Here is a 17,655-nt window from a genome sequence, read left to right as displayed (position 1 = left end):
CCAAAAGCTAATGGGAGTTTACTAATGCTATACAGTACTTGCACCAAACAAAATGCGGGGCAACACTTTTTTCTTTTGACAGCTAAATGAGGAGACAGTCCTATATTTTCAAGATGTCATGAGGATTTTTTTAGTTTTAACTTACTGACTTTAATGTATTTCTATTTTGGACATAGAGCAGCATGTGCACAGAAATGCTTTCATTACTGTCCAGTGGCACCTCATGACTCCAAATGAGAGGATGTTCCTTGTCCCTAGGATGGATGCAAAAGTTTTCATCCAAGTCCACGCTTTACAGACTTTCTGGCTGTCCTGCTAAGTTCTGCAGCCAGAAAGCTGACCTATCACTCTGTAGAGTCTAAGAGATGGTGGCTGTCTCCCTCTGCATTGCCACGCACTTGGCCTTTCTGTTCAGGGTGCTGAAGATGGACCTAAAAAAGGTATCTTTTTTTGCAAATTGTCTTGTTAGATCCAGACTAGAAGAATTGCATATGGTCTGTCAGGCCATCTGAACAAACGGGTTTTTTGCTGCTTAGGGAAGAAACCCTAACTAGGATGGCCAGTTGCTTCATAACACATGATCTTTGATTCCACTCAGGCCTCTTCCTTTCTTTGTGACTCCCTCTTTGATTCAAGTATAATGGCATAATGGAGTAGCCACAGTAGGGTGGCACCACATTTGAGTGAAGAACTGGTATACTGAAGTGGATGCAAAATCCAAACTTGCTCGCCTACCCAAAAAGGGTGTCCAAGCTCTTTTAGAACCACCAAAAGTCACAGTCCCATAAGGACCTGCTTCCCCAGCACTCCAGAATCTTGTCCCCTCCCCCCTTCCGAACAGGATCAGAAAATTCCCTTTCACTTCCTTCAATATTAGTTTCCTCCTCCTCTTTCTCTTTTTTTGTTAAACTTGCTTTCATAGCATTCCTTTCTTGGTCAAACAGGTGGGAAGAACTGAGCTCTATCCTTGCTATCGCCCAGTATCTTTCCATTTCTTTTCTGTGGGCTTATCTACATGCACTTTAGCTAAGCAGTCTTGCAATACTGGCTTTTCTGGCTTTCACAGCAGTTCAACAAATTTCTTCTTCCTACCTGACCAGTCTCCTGAGGATGGATGTCTTAGATCCGTTAAGGTTAAATGTGGGTGAAGTCCTATGTCTCTTGTTCAGAAGTTGAGAAAGATTTAATGCTTGTTTGTTCTGAAAGCTGCAACAACAGCAAATCTGCTACAAAACCACTATTACCAGATGAGCAGTGGACTTCCTCTTACCTGCTTACAAGCCAACCAAACACCAGTATCGAACTCTGCTAGAAGGATGCTAGAGGGTTCATGTCTTCCTGGGCTATGAGATTGAAGCCGCTACTTTCAAGAAAGGTAAGGTGACAATGTGGCTCACTCCACAAATGTCCATAAAACACTGTCAGCTAGATCTGTCTGCATGTAAGGATCTCTTCCTCAGTGTTCAAGTGGCACAATAAGGAAAACTTTCCATATGTTACTGCTCATTACATCCACTGTATGTCCTTCACTTTCCATATTGATAGGATGGGAGGTGCATGTATGACAAGATTAGGAATGCATTAGGATTTCCTGTTGCTGCCCTTTCTTCTCCCATCTACATCCTCCCCCAAGGGGAAGTGCCATTTATATTCTTGTACCTTTCTCTTGTTTCTCTTTAACTTCTCACTCTGCACATCTCTCTTTTTGGAGGAGCCTTATATGCAAGGCTTATGGACAGATTATTTGTCAGCTTCCTTGCTGGTAGGTGGAGAGATTGTGGTGTATAACCTTGATTGTCCCTAGTGGTAGATAGAAGAAGGAAGGATGTACCACCAGGGCAATCTCCAGTGAGTAATATCTTTGCTCAAATATTTAATTTTACTAAAGCTACAAATAACATCACCTGAAATATTATCCTAGCTCTCAACTGATTCTGAGTTTGTCCTCTTCCTACAGTTTGAGGTATGGTGTTCTGTTTCTTCCTATTGGACGTTGCATCAGTTTGTCCTTTAGACTTCATGTTTTTTAAACAATTTTTAAATAGGAGATAATGCAAGATAATACAGTTTTGTGAGCAAAATTACACTTTTGAAATAGGTCTATCATAGAAACACAGCGAGAATGGATAATAGTTTTTCAAATTAGGGATGGACAAAAGAAAATATTCTTAATTTGATATGTACTAAGTGAAACAAATCCAAGTGCAAATGGATCAAGTATCACCAAAGAACTCTTACTGTGCAATTCTGCATGATTCCCAAAACCTGCATCCAAACACTTAAATGATACTTGTCTTTTCAAACTCTATATTAAATCTATTGTGCCCTCTATCTTTCTCATGCTATTCTATCTTTTTTGTTGTTTTGCCTGGGATGTGATCTTATTGCCTGTATTAATCTTTGCTAAATGTAACTTTTGTGTGTCTTCAGAATTCTGGAACAATAACTGAATGCTTGAATTTTAAATTAATTTACCTTCATTATTTCTAACTATCCATAACATTTCTACTAGGTAACATGACAATTTGATTATAGAGCGTGTTTAATTTTATTGATTTCATTTTACATAAAAATGTTAGGGTAATTTCATATCACATTACTTGATAAATGCCATTGTAAATATAAAACAATCTATCCCTTCCCTCCTGCTCCCCCCCCCCTCCCCCCCAAAAAAAACCCCTCACAGAGATTCAGTGGGGTTGCATGGCTGTAAAGGAAAGCTGAGTTTGGCCCTATATTTTCACCTTTCATCTGAGGATCTCGAAGCTCTGGAGCTCCGTTAATTAAACTTTCAAAACACCCATCTGCAGTAAGAGGAATTAACCCCTCTACTTCCTATCTGAATAGGAAGCCAAACGGGTCAGCAGCGTGTCCGTGGTAAACATTTTGAGGTCTGTGGTAATTTTTCAAAAAATTGAATGATGTAAACACCACCACCACCACCCAATGTCTGTCATTAAGTAAGATAATTTTGTCCAGTGTCCGTCGCGCAACATGGTGGTGCCGACCCCTGAAGCCAACAGGGCCACCCATCTGTAGTGTATTCCCCCACTTCCGGCAAATCAGGAGGAAAGGCTAACTGGTGATTTTCCAGTTTCCCAGGTTGAATCTGAGTCCAGCTCAGCTGGTTAGTGTCAGAGCTCAAAATTTCAGACGTCAGGACATTTCTCTGTGCCTCAGTCCTCCATCTGTAAAATAGGCACAATCTTTCCTTTGTCTAATAGATTGTAAACTATTTGGAGGAGGGATAATCTCTCTCTTACTATGAGGGTGTTCAGGGCGTGGTGCAATGGGACCCTGATTATAGCTGGAACCTCCAGGCATTACTAGAATACAAATAGTCAAACAACAGAAATAGGTCTTACATGTATGGGCCAAATTCAGTCTGAGTTTTGTGAAAATTGAATGACTCTACAATACAGAAATATACTGTGTGCTGTTCCTATTATGTAGTTTTAAAAATCCCAACCTTTCTGACTATTCTTTATACATCAAAAAGGCAGGGGGAAGAAAGAGATAAACCCATTTTACCTTTGAAAGTGCAGATCATTGACCGTTACTAATTAAGAGCCCTGTTCAGTACGCTTTAGTCATTCTTTACTTCGATAAAACTCCCATTGAGTTCAATGGGAGTTTTGCTTTGAGTAGGGAGTGCTCAATTGAACCTTATGTTGCTGGAGACGACAATATAGTAAGACTTGCAATAATTGTTAAATAGCACTGACTTTATATACCAAACTCAAACAGTCCCTGTCGTGAGAATGTGACAAGATTGCACTATTGTCACAAGTAGATAGTGTTTAATTAGTGGTGCAATTTGCACTATAAATCCTAATTATCAGAGTTTCTAACTTAACCATAAGTAAGGCTATGTTTTAGGCATGGGTATTTTTAGTAAAGTCATGGACAAATCACGGGCAATAAACAAAAGTTAACGGCCCGTGACCTGTCCATGACTTGTGCTATATACCCCTGACTAAATCTTGGGGGGGAGGGGCGCCTCAGGTGCTTAGGGGGGCAGCCCAGGGGGAGCCGTGGGTGCTGGGGGAGGCAGCTGGAGGGGGTTGGGAGGAGGCGGTCCAGGACTCCACTGGTGCTGGTGGCGGGGGTTGGCAGGTCTGGCAGGGTCCCCACCTGGCTTCACGCCATCCCGGAAGCGGCGACATCCCCCTTCCCTCAGCTTCTAGGCGGAGGCACAGCCAGGCAGCTCTGCGCGCTGCTTCTGCCCCAAGCACCAGCACTGCAGCTCCCATTGGCTGGGAGTTTAAAAAATAAATAAATAAATGAAAGCCAGACAGAGTGGAAAAAGAACAGCGTGCTTTACAGATAACCTTAACGCAAGTTTTTATTTTTTGTATTTGGAACCAAGATATTAAGATAATTGGGCATTAAAGTTCACTTTTGCTTACAAAGGTGTAACTGTATGCAGTTTTTTGGCCTACAGAATTTTTGTATTGGTAATAATTCCTGTGAAAGAAAGAACTTGTTCAATCCCAGGATGAGTTTGAAGCTAGGTTCTGAGTCTGATGGGAAGAAAATCTCTCATTTTACCTTTGAATTGAGCATATTTGATATGAAAATTAATGAGAAACGATAAACATGGAAGCTGACAGTGCCATATTTTGTGTCACTTTACAGACTGAAATTTCATATTGTCACGTGTGCCTTTACAGTTGAATAAGATTAGTTTAATATCCCTATTTAAAATATTTCTTAGAAGAGCATTTGTGGAGTATCTAAAGTGATAGTATTTAATTTCTACAATTATTTGGCTTAAATGAAACTGACCTAATTTCTGTTTTATGTAGATTTTATTCAAAAACACAAAGCAATCACTTTTCACAAAAACTGCAATGAATGGGGTGTTGTAGATTAGGGTTGAGGAGATTTTTATCAGATTAATCTGCACAGTCTCTTTCCTCTTTGGGATCTTATAACAGGCTTCTTTCCTCTTTGGGATCTTATAACAGGCTTCTTAGAATGTCAGTATGCTTGGTATATTGTGAGAATGGTCTAGCTGGGAATATTATCTCATGGAGATTGAACATTATTTCTTTCATTTTATTCAGCACAACACTGTTGAGTATCTTAGGCATTGGTACATTACAAATTTAGCTCTGATACTGCAAACACTTAATTTTACTGACATGAGTAGTCCAAGTGACTTCAATGAGTAAAGTTTTAAATTTGTTCATATTTGAGGGGGCATTATATTGTTTTCTGTAGCATTGAATCTTTAATGCAGTGCCTGACTTCCAAGAGAATCTTGCTTGGTCCTGAAACATTTTTCAGTGATAAAACCATTTGAGGTAACACTGTTTTGTCAGTTAGGCAACCTGTGTAGACAGCAAAACTATGGTTGTTGAAAACCATTCAAAACTAGGTCAAAACCTAGTGGGCAGCTCTCAGACTGTTTTAAAGCATTTTGACCAACAAAATAGTGATATCTGAGATAGTTTTCAAGATTAGCTTTTAGAAAAACATTTCAGGACAAGGTATATTTTCCAATGTTCTTCTAAGACGCATCTCTCTCCTTCCAGCAACTGATTTCTAGAGGGTTAGCTAAAGGGCTGGAGTTTAAGATCCCTCGGTAGGCCGCAGAATTACTACAGTGCGCATGAAAGTTTGCCCACTACCTGGCCACACCATACCTTGCTCAAGCTAGTGTTGTGATACACTGTAATCGTCTCTATACTAGGGCTATAATTCCATCATTTAAAGAACACTAAATTCACGCTTTTTTTTAAAGGAAAGAAAAGACATCAATGTCTAGGTTAATTGTAAAGGAATATGGTAGAATGAATATAACTTCTTTGTTATATGGAAGTTTCTTAAAACACTGCAGACCATATTAATCCCTAGTGTAAAACCATTGCAATAAATGGAGGTACCCCGGAGATTAATCCAGTCCACTATTACCATAATATTTATCAATTTTTATCTACATTTTAACACTGGCCCGTCACGTTAGTATTTGAACGCCTAATTCCAAAACAATAAACAAAATATATTGAAATTAAAGAACTCTCCTTGTTTGAGAAATAAAACTTGGCTCATTCTCCTTTGCATTAAGTGTGCTGTGTAGACTTTTGGCCTGTATCACAAGCCTCAATATTAGATTTGTAAATTTGTTATGAATACTAACTATCAACAGTTCTTGTAAATTATGATGTAAGAGTTTTCATAGTCAGGAACAGGGACTTAACTCTTGGGGTATGTCTACACTACAGGATTAATCCGAATTTATATAATTCGGATTTGAAAAACAGGTTGTATAAAGTCGAAATGTATGCGGCCACACTAAGCACATTAATTCGGTGGTGTGCGTCCAAGTACCGGGGCTAGCGTCGATTTCTGCACTGTTGCACTGTGGGTAGCTATCCCATAGCTATCCCATAGTTCCCGCAGTCTCCCGCGCCCATTGGGATTGTGGGTTAAGATCCCAGTGCCTGATGGGACAAAAAACATCGTCGCAGGTGGTTCTGGGTACAGCCTCACCTCCTCCCTCCCTCCTCCCTGCATGAAAGCAACGGACGGCAGACAACCATTTTCGCGCCTTTTTTCCTGGGTGGGTGAACACTGCAGACTCCATACCACGGCAAGCATGGAGCCCGCTGAGCTCAAGACAGCAGTCATGAACATTGTAAACACCTCGCGCGTTCTCGTGGAGTTTATGCTCAGCCAGGACCAGAAAAACGAGGCGAGGAGGTAGCGGCGGCGGCAGCGCAGCGACAAGCATGATGAGGACATTGACATGGACATGGACACGGATACAGAATTCTGTGAAACCACGGGCCCCGGTGCTTTGGAGATCATGTTGTTAATGGGGCAGATTCTATCCATGGAACGCCGATTCTGCGCAAGGGAAACAAGCACAGACTGGTGGGACCGCATAGTGTTGCAGGTCTGGGACGTTTCCCAGTGGCTGCGGAAGTTTCGCATGCGTAAGGGCACTTTCATGGAACTTTGTGACTTGCTGTCCCCTGCCCTGAAACGCCAGAATACCAAGATGAGAGCAGCCCTCACAGTTGAGAAGCGCGTGGCGATAGCCCTGTGGAAGCTTGCAACGCCAGACAGCTACCGGTCAGTCGGGAATCAATTTGGAGTGGGCAAATCTACTGTGGGGGCTGCTGTGATGCAAGTAGCCAAAGCAATCACTCAGGTGCTGCTACGAAAGTTAGTGACTCTGGGAAATGTGCAGGCTATAGTGGATGGTTTTGCTGCAATGGGATTCCCTAACTGTGGTGGGGCGATAGACGGAACCCATATCCCTATCTTGGCACCGGAGCACCAAGCCACCGAGTACATAAACCGCAAGGGGTACTTTTCAATGGTGCTGCAAGCACTTGTGGATCACAAGGGACGTTTCACCAACATCAACGCGGGCTGGGCGGGAAGGGTTCATGACGCTCGCGTCTTCAGGAACACTACTCTGTTTAAAGGGCTGCAGCAAGGGACTTACTTTCCGGACCAGAAAATAACCGTTGGGGATGTTGAGATGCCAATAGTTATTCTTGGGGACCAGCCTACCCCTTAATGCCATGGTTCATGAAGCCGTACACAGGCAGCCTGGACAGGAGTCAGGAGCTGTTTAACTACAGGCTAAGCAAGTGCAGAATGGTGGTAGAATGTGCATTTGGCCGTTTAAAAGGTCGCTGGCGATCATTATTGACTCGCTCTGACCTCAGCCAAAGAAATCTCCCCATTGTTATTTCTGCTTGCTGTGTGCTCCACAATCTCTGTGAAAGTAAGGGGGAGACCTTTATGGCGGGGTGGGAGGCTGAGGCAAATCGCCTGGCTGCTGATTACGCGCAGCCAGACACCAGGGCGATTAGAAGAGCACACCAGGAAGCGCTGTGCATCAGAGAAGCTTTAAAAACCAGTTTCATGACTGGCCAGGCTACAGTGTGAAATATCTGTTTGTTTCTCCTTCATGAAAACCCGCCCCCTTTATTGACTGATTTTCTGTAAGGAACCCACCCTCCCCCTTCCCCCAGCTTTCTTTCAAACCAAATAAAGTCACTATCATTTAAAAATCATTTATTCTTTATGAATAGATTAGAAAAAGAGGGAGGGAACCCGGGTGGTATTTGGGAGGAGGATTGCTGGGAAGGAAAAAGCCACAAAGAAAAGGTTAAAAAAATGACAGCCTTTTGCTTGGGCTGTCTACTGGGGTGGAATGGGAAGGTGTACGGAGCCTCCCCCCCCCCGCGTTCTTACACGTCTGGGTGAGGAGGATACGGAACATGGGGAGGGGGGAGGGTGGAACAGGGGCTGAAGCGGCAGTCTGTTTTCCAGCAGCCGTTCCTGAAGCTCCACCAGACGCCGGAGCATGTCTGTTTGCTCACGCAGCAGCCCCAGCATTGCATCCTGCCTCCTCTGGTCTGCCTGCCGCCACCTCTCATCTCGAGCGTCCCTCCTGTCCTCACGTTGGTCCCTCCTGTCCTCACGTTGGTCCCTCATGTCCTCACGTTGGTCCCTCCTGTCCTCACGTTCACTGGCTTCTTTCCTATACTTTGAAACTGTTTCCTTCCACTCATTCAGATGAGCTCTGTCACTGCGGCTGGATTCCATAATTTCAGAAAACATCTCGTCTCGCGTTCTCTTCTTACGACGCCTTATCTGTGATAACCTTCGGGATGGAGGAGGGAGGCTTGAGGAATTTGCAGCTGCTGTAGGGAGGGGAAAAAAGAGACTTGTTTAAAAAGCTACATTTTGCAGAACAATGCTTATACTCTTTCACGGTGACCAACACTATTCACATTACATAGCACATGTGATTTCTGTGCAAGGTCGCATTTTGCCTCTTAATGCTGAGTGCCTGTGGCTTTGCTGCTAGAGATCACAGGTCTTGGCAACAGAATTCGGCTTGCATGCGGCCATGGTAAGCCATTGTTTTACAGCTTCTGCGCCCACCTTTCCCACATACCAAGCATAGCCTGTAGAGTGCTGCGGTTTTTCTGTTAACATTCAGCAGCAGCAGAAAACAAGCTAACCACCCCCCCCTCTCGCCATGAATTCTCTGGGATGATCGCTGTACCCCTCCCCCCCACCGCGTGGCTGGTATCAGGGAAGATCCCTGCAGGCACCAAACTAACCACCCCGCCGCCGCCCCCCTCCCGCCATGAATTCTCTGGGATGATCACGGTACCCCTCCCCCCACCGCGTGGCTGGTAACAGGGAAGATCCCTGCTAGCCAAACGCGAAAAACTCAGGGCCAATTTCCCATCTGCGCTTGGCTAACTGCAGGGAAGGATTTATTTTCCGCCACAGGCAAACAGCCCAGTAGGAACGGCCACCTCTGTCCCCTTAATTAAGTTCCCGTATTTCAACCAGGTTACCAGGAGTGATATCACTCTCCTGAGGATTACACAACAAGATAAAGAACGGATGTTGCTTGAATGCCAGCAAACACCGGGACCATACGCTGCCAGGCTTTGTCAGGCAATGATACCAGATTACTTGCTGCAAGCATGGCGTGGTCAAGTGTCCTACCATGGAGGAGGGAATAAGGATGCACTGCCCAGAAACCTTGTGGCAAGGCTTTTGGAGTACCTCCAGGAGAGCTTCATGGAGATGTCCCTGGAGGATTTCCGCTCCATCCCCAGACACGTTAACAGACTTTTCCAGTAGCTGAACTGACCGCGAATGCATCCCATGTCCTCAGGACAAAGTAATCATTAAAAACCGTTTGCTTTTAAAACAAGTTTTATATTTTAAAAGGTAAACTCACCTGAGGTCCCTTCCATGGGGTCAGAGTCTTGGGTACTGGCTTGGGAGGGTACTTCAGTCAGGGTGAGAAATAGATCCTGGCTGTTGGGGAGAACGGAGTGCTGTGTGCTCTCTGCAAGCTCATCCTCATCCTCCTCCTCCTCCTCTCCCCCATCGGCAGAATCCTCAGGCGTCGCTGATGAGACTATCCCCGACCCAGAATCCACGATCACAGGTGGGGTAGTGGTGGCAGCCCCCCCTAGAATTGCATGCAGCTCGGCGTAGAAGCGGCATGTCCGCGGCTCTGACCCGGAGCGACTGTTTGCCTCCTTTGTTTTTTGATAGGCTTGTCTGAGCTCCTTGACTTTCACGCGGCACTGCTCAGAGTCCCTATTGTGGCCTCTCTCCATCATGCCCTTGGAGATTTTTTCAAAAGTTTTTGCATTTCGTCTTTTAGAACGAAGTTCTGCAAGCACTGAATCCTCTCCCCATACAGCGATCAGATCCAGTACCTCCCTCACGGTCCATGCTGGTGCTCTTTTTCGATTATCAGCCTGCATGGTTACCTGTGCTGATGAGCTATCTGTGGTCACCTGTGCTCTCCACGCTGGGCAAACAGGAAATGAAATTCAAATGTTCGCGGGGCTTTTCCTGTCTACCTGGCCAGTGCATCCGAGTTTAGATTGCTGTCCAGAGCGGTCACAATGGTGCACTGTGGGATAGCTCCCGGAGGCCAATACCATCGAATTGCGGCCACACTATCCCTAATTCGAAATGTTAAAATCGATTTTGGCGCTACTCCGCTCGTCGGGGTGGAGTACAGAAATCGATTTAAAGGGCCCTTTACATCGAAATAAATAGCGTCGTTGTGTGGACGGTTGCAGGGTAAATTCGAATTAAAGCTGATAAATCCGAATTAAAGTCGTAGTGTAGACCAGGCCTTGGTTTTGAAACTAACAACGCTCTCGCTCAGAGCTATCTCTATCAGATTGAAGGGGCTAGCAATAGAAAGAGAGCGAGAATGACATTTCCTCCCCTTGTTCTTCTGGGCTGACTCCATTTTGTACATTTTCCTGCACTTCAGTTTAACAATATGCAATGCCTATTAAGTGATGTTTGCTTAGAGAGATTCTATTTCTGTTATTTTTTCATTTAATAAAAAAGCAGCTGCAGATCAGGTATCTGTTCTTAAACACAGCAGACTGGATTTGCTCTAAATGTCTGAGGATTTTAAACCGATGTTGAGAAAAGGGGAAAGGTGCAGTAGCTAAAATTTTACTTTTTGATTCCTTGACTTGAAACATTAGTCTGAAAAGAAATATCTGGGGAGTTCTGTATGGTAGAGCTGGTATGATCTTTTCTCTAAGCAATAAGAATAAAGGTTATGAATTATTTTTAGCTCTGGCTAATTGCTTTAAAAATCTGGTAATTTGTAACTGACTGCACAGGGTATCAGTCTAGACTCTAGAACAGTGTTTCCTCAGTTGTTACATTCCATTTTATAAGAAGATCCATTCACGGATTACCTCCTAATTCATTTCCTTCAACTCCCATTGATAATTTCTCAGAAATACTTTATTCTGTTTATCACCAGAAAGAATTCCTGAACCTAGGATGCCTGTAGACCAGGGGTGGGCAAACTTTTTGGCCCGAGGGCCACATCGGGGTTGCGAAACTCTATGGAGTGCCAAACAGCCTGGCCCCCCGCCCCCTATCTGCCCCCTCCCACTTCCTGCCCCCTGACTGCCCCACTCAGAACTCCCAACCCATCCAACCCCCCAGCTCCTTATCCCCTGACCACCCCCTCCCAGCACCCCCTGGCCCTAACCGTCCTCCCAGGACCCTACCCCATATCCAACCCCCACTGCTCCCTGTCCCCTAACTGCCCCAACCCCTATCCACCCCCACCCCCTGCCTCCCAACAGGCCCCTCGAGACTCCCACACTATCCAAACCCCTCCTCCCTCCCCGGGTCCCTGTCCCCTGACTGCCACGACCCCTGTCCACACCCCTGACAGGCGCCCCTGGACTCCCATGCCTATCCACACCCCCCATTCCCCGTCCCTTGACCGCCCCCCAGAACCTCTGCCCCATCCAACTGCTCCCTGCCCCCTGACTGCCCCCTGGGATCCCATGCCCCTTATCCAACCCCCGCACTCCTAATCCCCTTACCATGCCACTCAGCGTGGCAGGACTGGAAGCTGCTCTGCCTGGCTGGAGCCAGCCACACTGCCCAGAGTGCTGCCTGTGCAGCAGCGTAGCTGCGGGGGAGGAGGGACAGCAGGGGAGGGGCTGGGGGCTAGCCTCCCCGGCCGGGAGCTCAAGGGCCAGGCAGGACTGTCCCACGGGCCGGAAGTGGCCCATGGGCCATAGTTTGCCCACCTCTGCTGTAGACTATAATCTTGGAACTACTGGTTTACAGAATAAATTGTATATGTCTTGAAAATGAAAGCTAACATGCTGTTTCCCTTTAAATTAATTGATCATATATTTTCTGGCTTCCTATCTGAATCCTATTTAAAAGGACACTGTCAAGTGACTAGGCCCACATTTTTATTTACTTGAAATAAAGATTCGTTGAGGAATTTGAGAACAGAATTCACATATGGTCACTTTAGTCTTGAAGAGTTCCAAAACGTTCAGGATCAAAGCAAAGGCACCTGACTCACTGAAATACCAGCTAGGATACGGTATTGCTCCCTGCACGGCATACACTGGATACGTGCACTTGAGCAAGCACTCTCTGTTCCTGAAACATGTTCACATCCCAGAGGGTAGATGTGTGAGTGCGCAGAAGAGTGCAGATGGAAATACAAACTGCTGAATTGCATAAGCATAGTACAGAGGAGAGGAAAACGTAGTGAATAGAGTTTTTGTGATAAATTGAGTGGCTATCCCAGAGGTATCTAAGCGTTGTCGGCAGCCAACAAACATTTCTGCTTTGTGAAATCTTCAGGCATGTAATCAAGTGAAACCTATATTTGGATGTAGAAGGATTTTATTTTATTTTATTAATTTTGATGAATATCTAAGTATTTTCTCAGTGTTTACCACTTAAGGTATTACTCTAGTAGAAATTAAAAGCAGAAAAACTTCAGATGCTAATTGTCATTTAGAGAAGTTGAAATTCATTACAGATTTTCAAATATTTGATCATACTGCAAATTAGTTAATATTTCTTTCTGAATAATTGCGTACTGAATTCCTTGCTAGAGCCCCACACACACACACACACACACAGAGTTTTATTATTCTCAAGTGATATTTAACATTTGTAAACAACCATGGGCATTCTGTTTCTTTGGAAGAGGGAGAAATTGACAACTAATATCATTTACCCACCTCTCTGAATCCTTTTCCTTTTAGAATTTACACAGCTCCTGCACAAATAGCCACTTTACTTAATTTTACATTGTTTGTGCTACTGTAGTTAAACATCTGTCAGTTTCTGTTGTAATTTATGTTTCCAGGCATTTATCACTCAGCTTGACCCTTTAAAAGGCTTTTTGAGACCATTATCTTTACTGTTGGCTTGTCCTTCCCTTATTGGGCTGGCATGTATTGGAGATCACCTCCTCTTGTCACCTCCTCTCATAGTTGTGGTTTAAGGCTTTGGGCACCCTCTGCTTAGGCACTCTATTTCTGAGAATGCACTGTTCTAATGTTTATTCTAATTTAATGCAATCGACTCTTGTGATACATATATCAAAGCACAGTCCTATAGTTCAGAGATATGGTGAAATATGCCAGACAGGACAAGAGTGGGACCAGGCCAGTATAGAGAGATAGTTGATTAGTATAAAGATGAATATCAAAGCACTGAGCAAATGAAGTTACCCTGGAGTAGGATTTAGAGGGAGCGAAGGGCAGAGCAGTAGCCAAAGAAGTGAAGTCCTGAGGGACTCTGAAAGATGCTTGGAGAAGAGCTGCCAAAGGAGGCACTGAAAGATCATTTGGAGAGAGAGAGAGAGAGAGCGGGAGACCCAATAAGGACAAGGTCACAAAACCCAGGCAAATATAGTACACCAAGGAAGATGGGGGTAGTAATCAGCTGTGGTAAAGGCCACAAGAAGATCGAGGAGAATTAGAACAGAATGGAGACAGTGTATTTAGCCAGGAGTAGGTGATTTGAATGATTACAGTTTTGGTGCACAGAAAGGGCAAAAAAACCCTGAAGTAGATCTGGGAGTGAGTCTGAGGCTATAACGTAAAATATAACATTAAATATTGCCATATGCTATGGACAGTGTTTCTCAAACTATGGGCCAGCATTGGTCCATGGCATTCTTTGTTGTGGTCCACAGAAGAAGGCATTTTGAAAACCCCACATGGTACGATGGTACAGTGCAAAGAATGAAGAAGTTGGAAAAACAAACCATAACTTTAGGTAATAACTGTATTTTAAATACTGATTTAATAATGTTTAACCTTTGGAAGCAAGGACAAGGTACCTGCTCTTTGAGATTTTTGTAGCAAATATGAGATACTTAAGTATTATAGCAGAGAGGCAGGGTGTAGTGGAATGAAAGTTTGGAAATCTGGGTTGTGTCCCAGCACTGCCACAGACTTCTGTTGTGAAGTTTGGCAAGTTACTGAATCTCCTCTGGTCTCCTTTGCTTGTCTGTAAAATTAATATATTATATATCTCACAAGGTATTTAAAGAATGAATGTAGGTACACAGATGACGTGCACTGATAAAGCAATGGTGCATGCCATAGAAAAACATATACAAATATTAAGCTGGGTAAATACCTTAAATGTTTCAGTAAATTTTTGCTCAGATAAATTGAAATGGCTCAGACCCCCTTTTATGTTGACTTTCACCAATATTCTAGCAAATGAGTTTACAAGAAGGAAAGGTTTTGGAATCATGCAATTTTAAGTGACCATTATGGAGTATTTTTTGGGGAAAAAAACAGGTTTTTAACTCAAACCTAGATATTCTCATTGAAAATTACATTCTTTTCAGTCAGCAACAAAGCCAATAGTACTTGACATGTCAACCCAAATCTAATGATAACAGCTATGATTTGATTATGCAAATCGATAACTTGGGCCTTGGCTACACTTACCCGGTAGTTCGGCGGCGAGCGATCGAACTTCTGGGTTCGACTTATCGCGTCTAGTCTGGATGCGATAAGTCGAACCCGGAAGTGCTCGCCGTCGACTGCGGTACTCCAGCTCGGCGAGAGTAGTACCGCGGAGTCGACGGGGGAGCCTGCCTGCCGAGTGTGGACCAAGGTAAGTTCGAACTAAGGTACTTCGAACTTCAGCTACGTTATTCACGTAGCTGAAGTTCCGTACCTTAGTTCGAATTAGGGGGTTAGTGTAGACCTGGCCTTGCAGTTTATTGCTTGTGAATAACCTGCAGAACAACAATTATTTACAAAATTTATGTGGTAAACTTGTAATAATGTATACATTTGAGAAACATACAAACAGTTCACAGACAATTCACAAACATGAAATGAGGCTGAACTTCTCAAATTTTTTTCTCAGTTCTGTAGGTTGTAAAGTATCTTGCACATGCATTGAGATAGACTTGAAGATCTAATAAACACTTTCTGTCTCTAATTTCTGAGACTATATGACACAGACTACTACATCCCTGAAAGACAGACTTGTACAACTTGTTTGTTGTACAAGCCTGTATGTCTTATAGTTTCACAGGAGATGAAATTGCTATTTTCATATCTAATTTCTTTGGCAGCATAATATCTTGCAGATAATGAGGGAATGACGCTTATTATAATGGCTAATTTGTTTTGGTCAAAACTCTCTAAGGGCAAACTATTTTTAGAGCCTATCTGTACCATAAATGAACATAGGTGTTCTGAACCTCACTTAGATAGGGATGGATCACTTTACTAAAAAATACACACCACTTTGCTCCATAAAATGATTAAATACAAATTCAAGTTGTTTATTAATGTGTTCATGGGTCAACAAAGCTGTCACAGGATTCAGGGTTTACACATGAGGAGAGATTGCAAAACAAAATTTATTTAGCATCAAAAAAAGTAAAATTGTAAGAGATTCTGAACAATGCAATAAAAGATCAGCCCTTTCTTTTCCCATTGACTGAAATAACTACACTGTTTTATATTACATGTAGATATTTTTAGTATCACCTAATTAATAAATAGACTGGCAGAAAATCAGAGGAAGGTCAGCCTTAATAAAACTTATTTAAACCATACAGTAGGAGATTCCATAGACATGCATGTAAGTAAGATTTCAAGAACAAATATCTAGACCTGATATGTAAATCATACCAAAGGAATGCTCCATGTTCTTGTTCATATGAAGTTAGTTTCCCATGTACCGAAGGACAGGATTGCCCCACTGGGCCTTCGCGGTGATCCACGGAGCAGAATGGCCTCAAGACAGGCTGTAGAGTAGAGGTTCTCAAACAGTGGTCGGCGATCCACCAGTGGTCCGCAAGCTCCATTCAGGTGGTCCGCGGATAGTTCCCTCTGAGGTGTGTGCCTGGGAAGCCAGACACGAAAGAATGAAGGGCCACCCACCTAATTAGTGGAGCCACGCAGGTGCAGCTCCACTAATTAGGTGCCTGGACCCTGGAGAAGATGCACATGTAAGGTGAGGTGGTGGCCTTGGGGGGAATAGGGGGTAGGTGGGAGGAGGCAGTGGGGTGAGAAGAAGGGGTGGAATTGAATTTGGGATGTGCAGGGCTGCGACGGCCAGAGAAAGAGGCGATTTTTCCCCAGCTCCAGGGCTGCGGCTGCCGGGGAGAGACTTCCCTCCTTCCCAGCCTCAGCTCTGTGGCTGCTGTGGCAGGGGAGAGAGCCCTCCTCCTTCCCAGCCCCAGCTTAGGGGCTGCCATGGCGGGGGGGGGAGGGCACATCCATCGCATTAGAAAGATAAGACTACTGATATTAAAATATGAGTTGTGTGCTTTTATTTATAGAACAAAAAAATGTTTATTATTAAGGGTTTTTTTATATAGCGCTTTTATCCAAAGGGCTTTACAATAGTTAGCTAACAGTACAAGCAACATTTGTAAAGATCATTCAGTGGTCCGCCGAGACCCTCAGCAATTTTCAAGTGGTCTGCAAAATATATATTTTTTTGAGAACCACTGCTGTAGAGAATGCAGCACAGACACTATTGTCTAGAAAAGCTGTTGTGCTTGGAGTTATCTGTGACAGTTTTCTTATACTGGGTGGGGAGGAGCCAGAGACAAAGGACTTTGTGTGGGGAGTGAGGACTGGGGAGCAGAGAGGAGTTGTTGCTGTAAGAGGGGTCAGGCAATGAGGAAGGGTGCTAGGTAGGGTGACCACCTTTTCAAAAGGCAAAAACTGGACACCTGCAGGAGCCCCGCCCCCTCCGTGGCCCTGCCCCTTCTCTTCCCCCTGAGGTCCGGCCCTCTGGCCAGGCCGGAAGCCAGAGCTGGACCATGGTAAGAGCCACCCAGGGAGCCCTTGACCCTCCACCTGCCCTGGCATCCCCCAGCATGTGTCCACGCCCCCTCCCCTGGGGGAAAACTGCCCAGGGGACAGGTGGAGGAGTGGCCTGGGCTCCCTGGGCGTCTCTTACTACTGCTGAGCTCCGGTTTCTGGCCGAGCCAGGGGGTGGGACCTAGAGGAGAAGCAGGGGGTGAGGCTTCATGGTGAGGAGGGGACTAAGGCCCACCTCAGCTTCCCCTCCTCCCCCTCCGGGAAGAGGCTGGCGCCACCCCTAAGCTTTGGGCAGGTGCGGCGCAGCACTGCAGGGAATCTGGGACAAATGTTGTCCCAGAGTCATTCAGCCCGGGAACTGGACTTGAACTCTGGATTTCAGGACTGTCCTGCCCAATTCATGATGGGTAGTCGTGCTAGGCAAGCCTTGGATTGGTTATTTGAGAAAATGTGTATTTTACTAGCCCCTAAGGGAGGAAAGAAATCTAAATCTTGATAAAGAAAAGTTACTTAACGCTCATCAAGA

General features: G+C 44.5%; 2 protein-coding genes and 1 long non-coding RNA gene across 6 annotated transcripts in view; 2 read left to right on the top strand and 1 right to left on the bottom strand.

Moving 5' to 3' along the window:
* The window catches only part of COMMD1 (copper metabolism domain containing 1), a 129,298-nt gene that overhangs the window by 76,356 nt on the left and 35,287 nt on the right, over positions 1-17,655 (top strand). The gene's annotated exons all lie outside the window — the stretch shown is intronic.
* Positions 2,651-10,650, top strand: LOC135982562 (uncharacterized). The gene is made up of 2 exons (XR_010599973.1): positions 2,651-4,910; positions 4,941-10,650. It is a non-coding gene; the product is annotated as an uncharacterized LOC135982562 (long non-coding RNA).
* LOC135982560 (SRRM2 protein homolog rsr-2-like) lies at positions 7,321-10,271 on the bottom strand. The gene is made up of 2 exons (XM_065589747.1): positions 9,734-10,271; positions 7,321-8,672 (listed from the first exon to the last, which is right to left on the bottom strand). The coding sequence occupies exons 1-2, from the start codon at positions 10,269-10,271 to the stop codon at positions 8,167-8,169; spliced, it is 1,044 nt and encodes a 347-aa protein (XP_065445819.1). The 3' UTR covers positions 7,321-8,166.

This window comes from Chrysemys picta, chromosome 3 (genome assembly GCF_011386835.1).
Source record: "Chrysemys picta bellii isolate R12L10 chromosome 3, ASM1138683v2, whole genome shotgun sequence".
Classification (NCBI taxonomy): Eukaryota; Metazoa; Chordata; order Testudines; family Emydidae; genus Chrysemys; species Chrysemys picta.
This window is presented reverse-complemented; position numbering and strand designations above follow the sequence as displayed.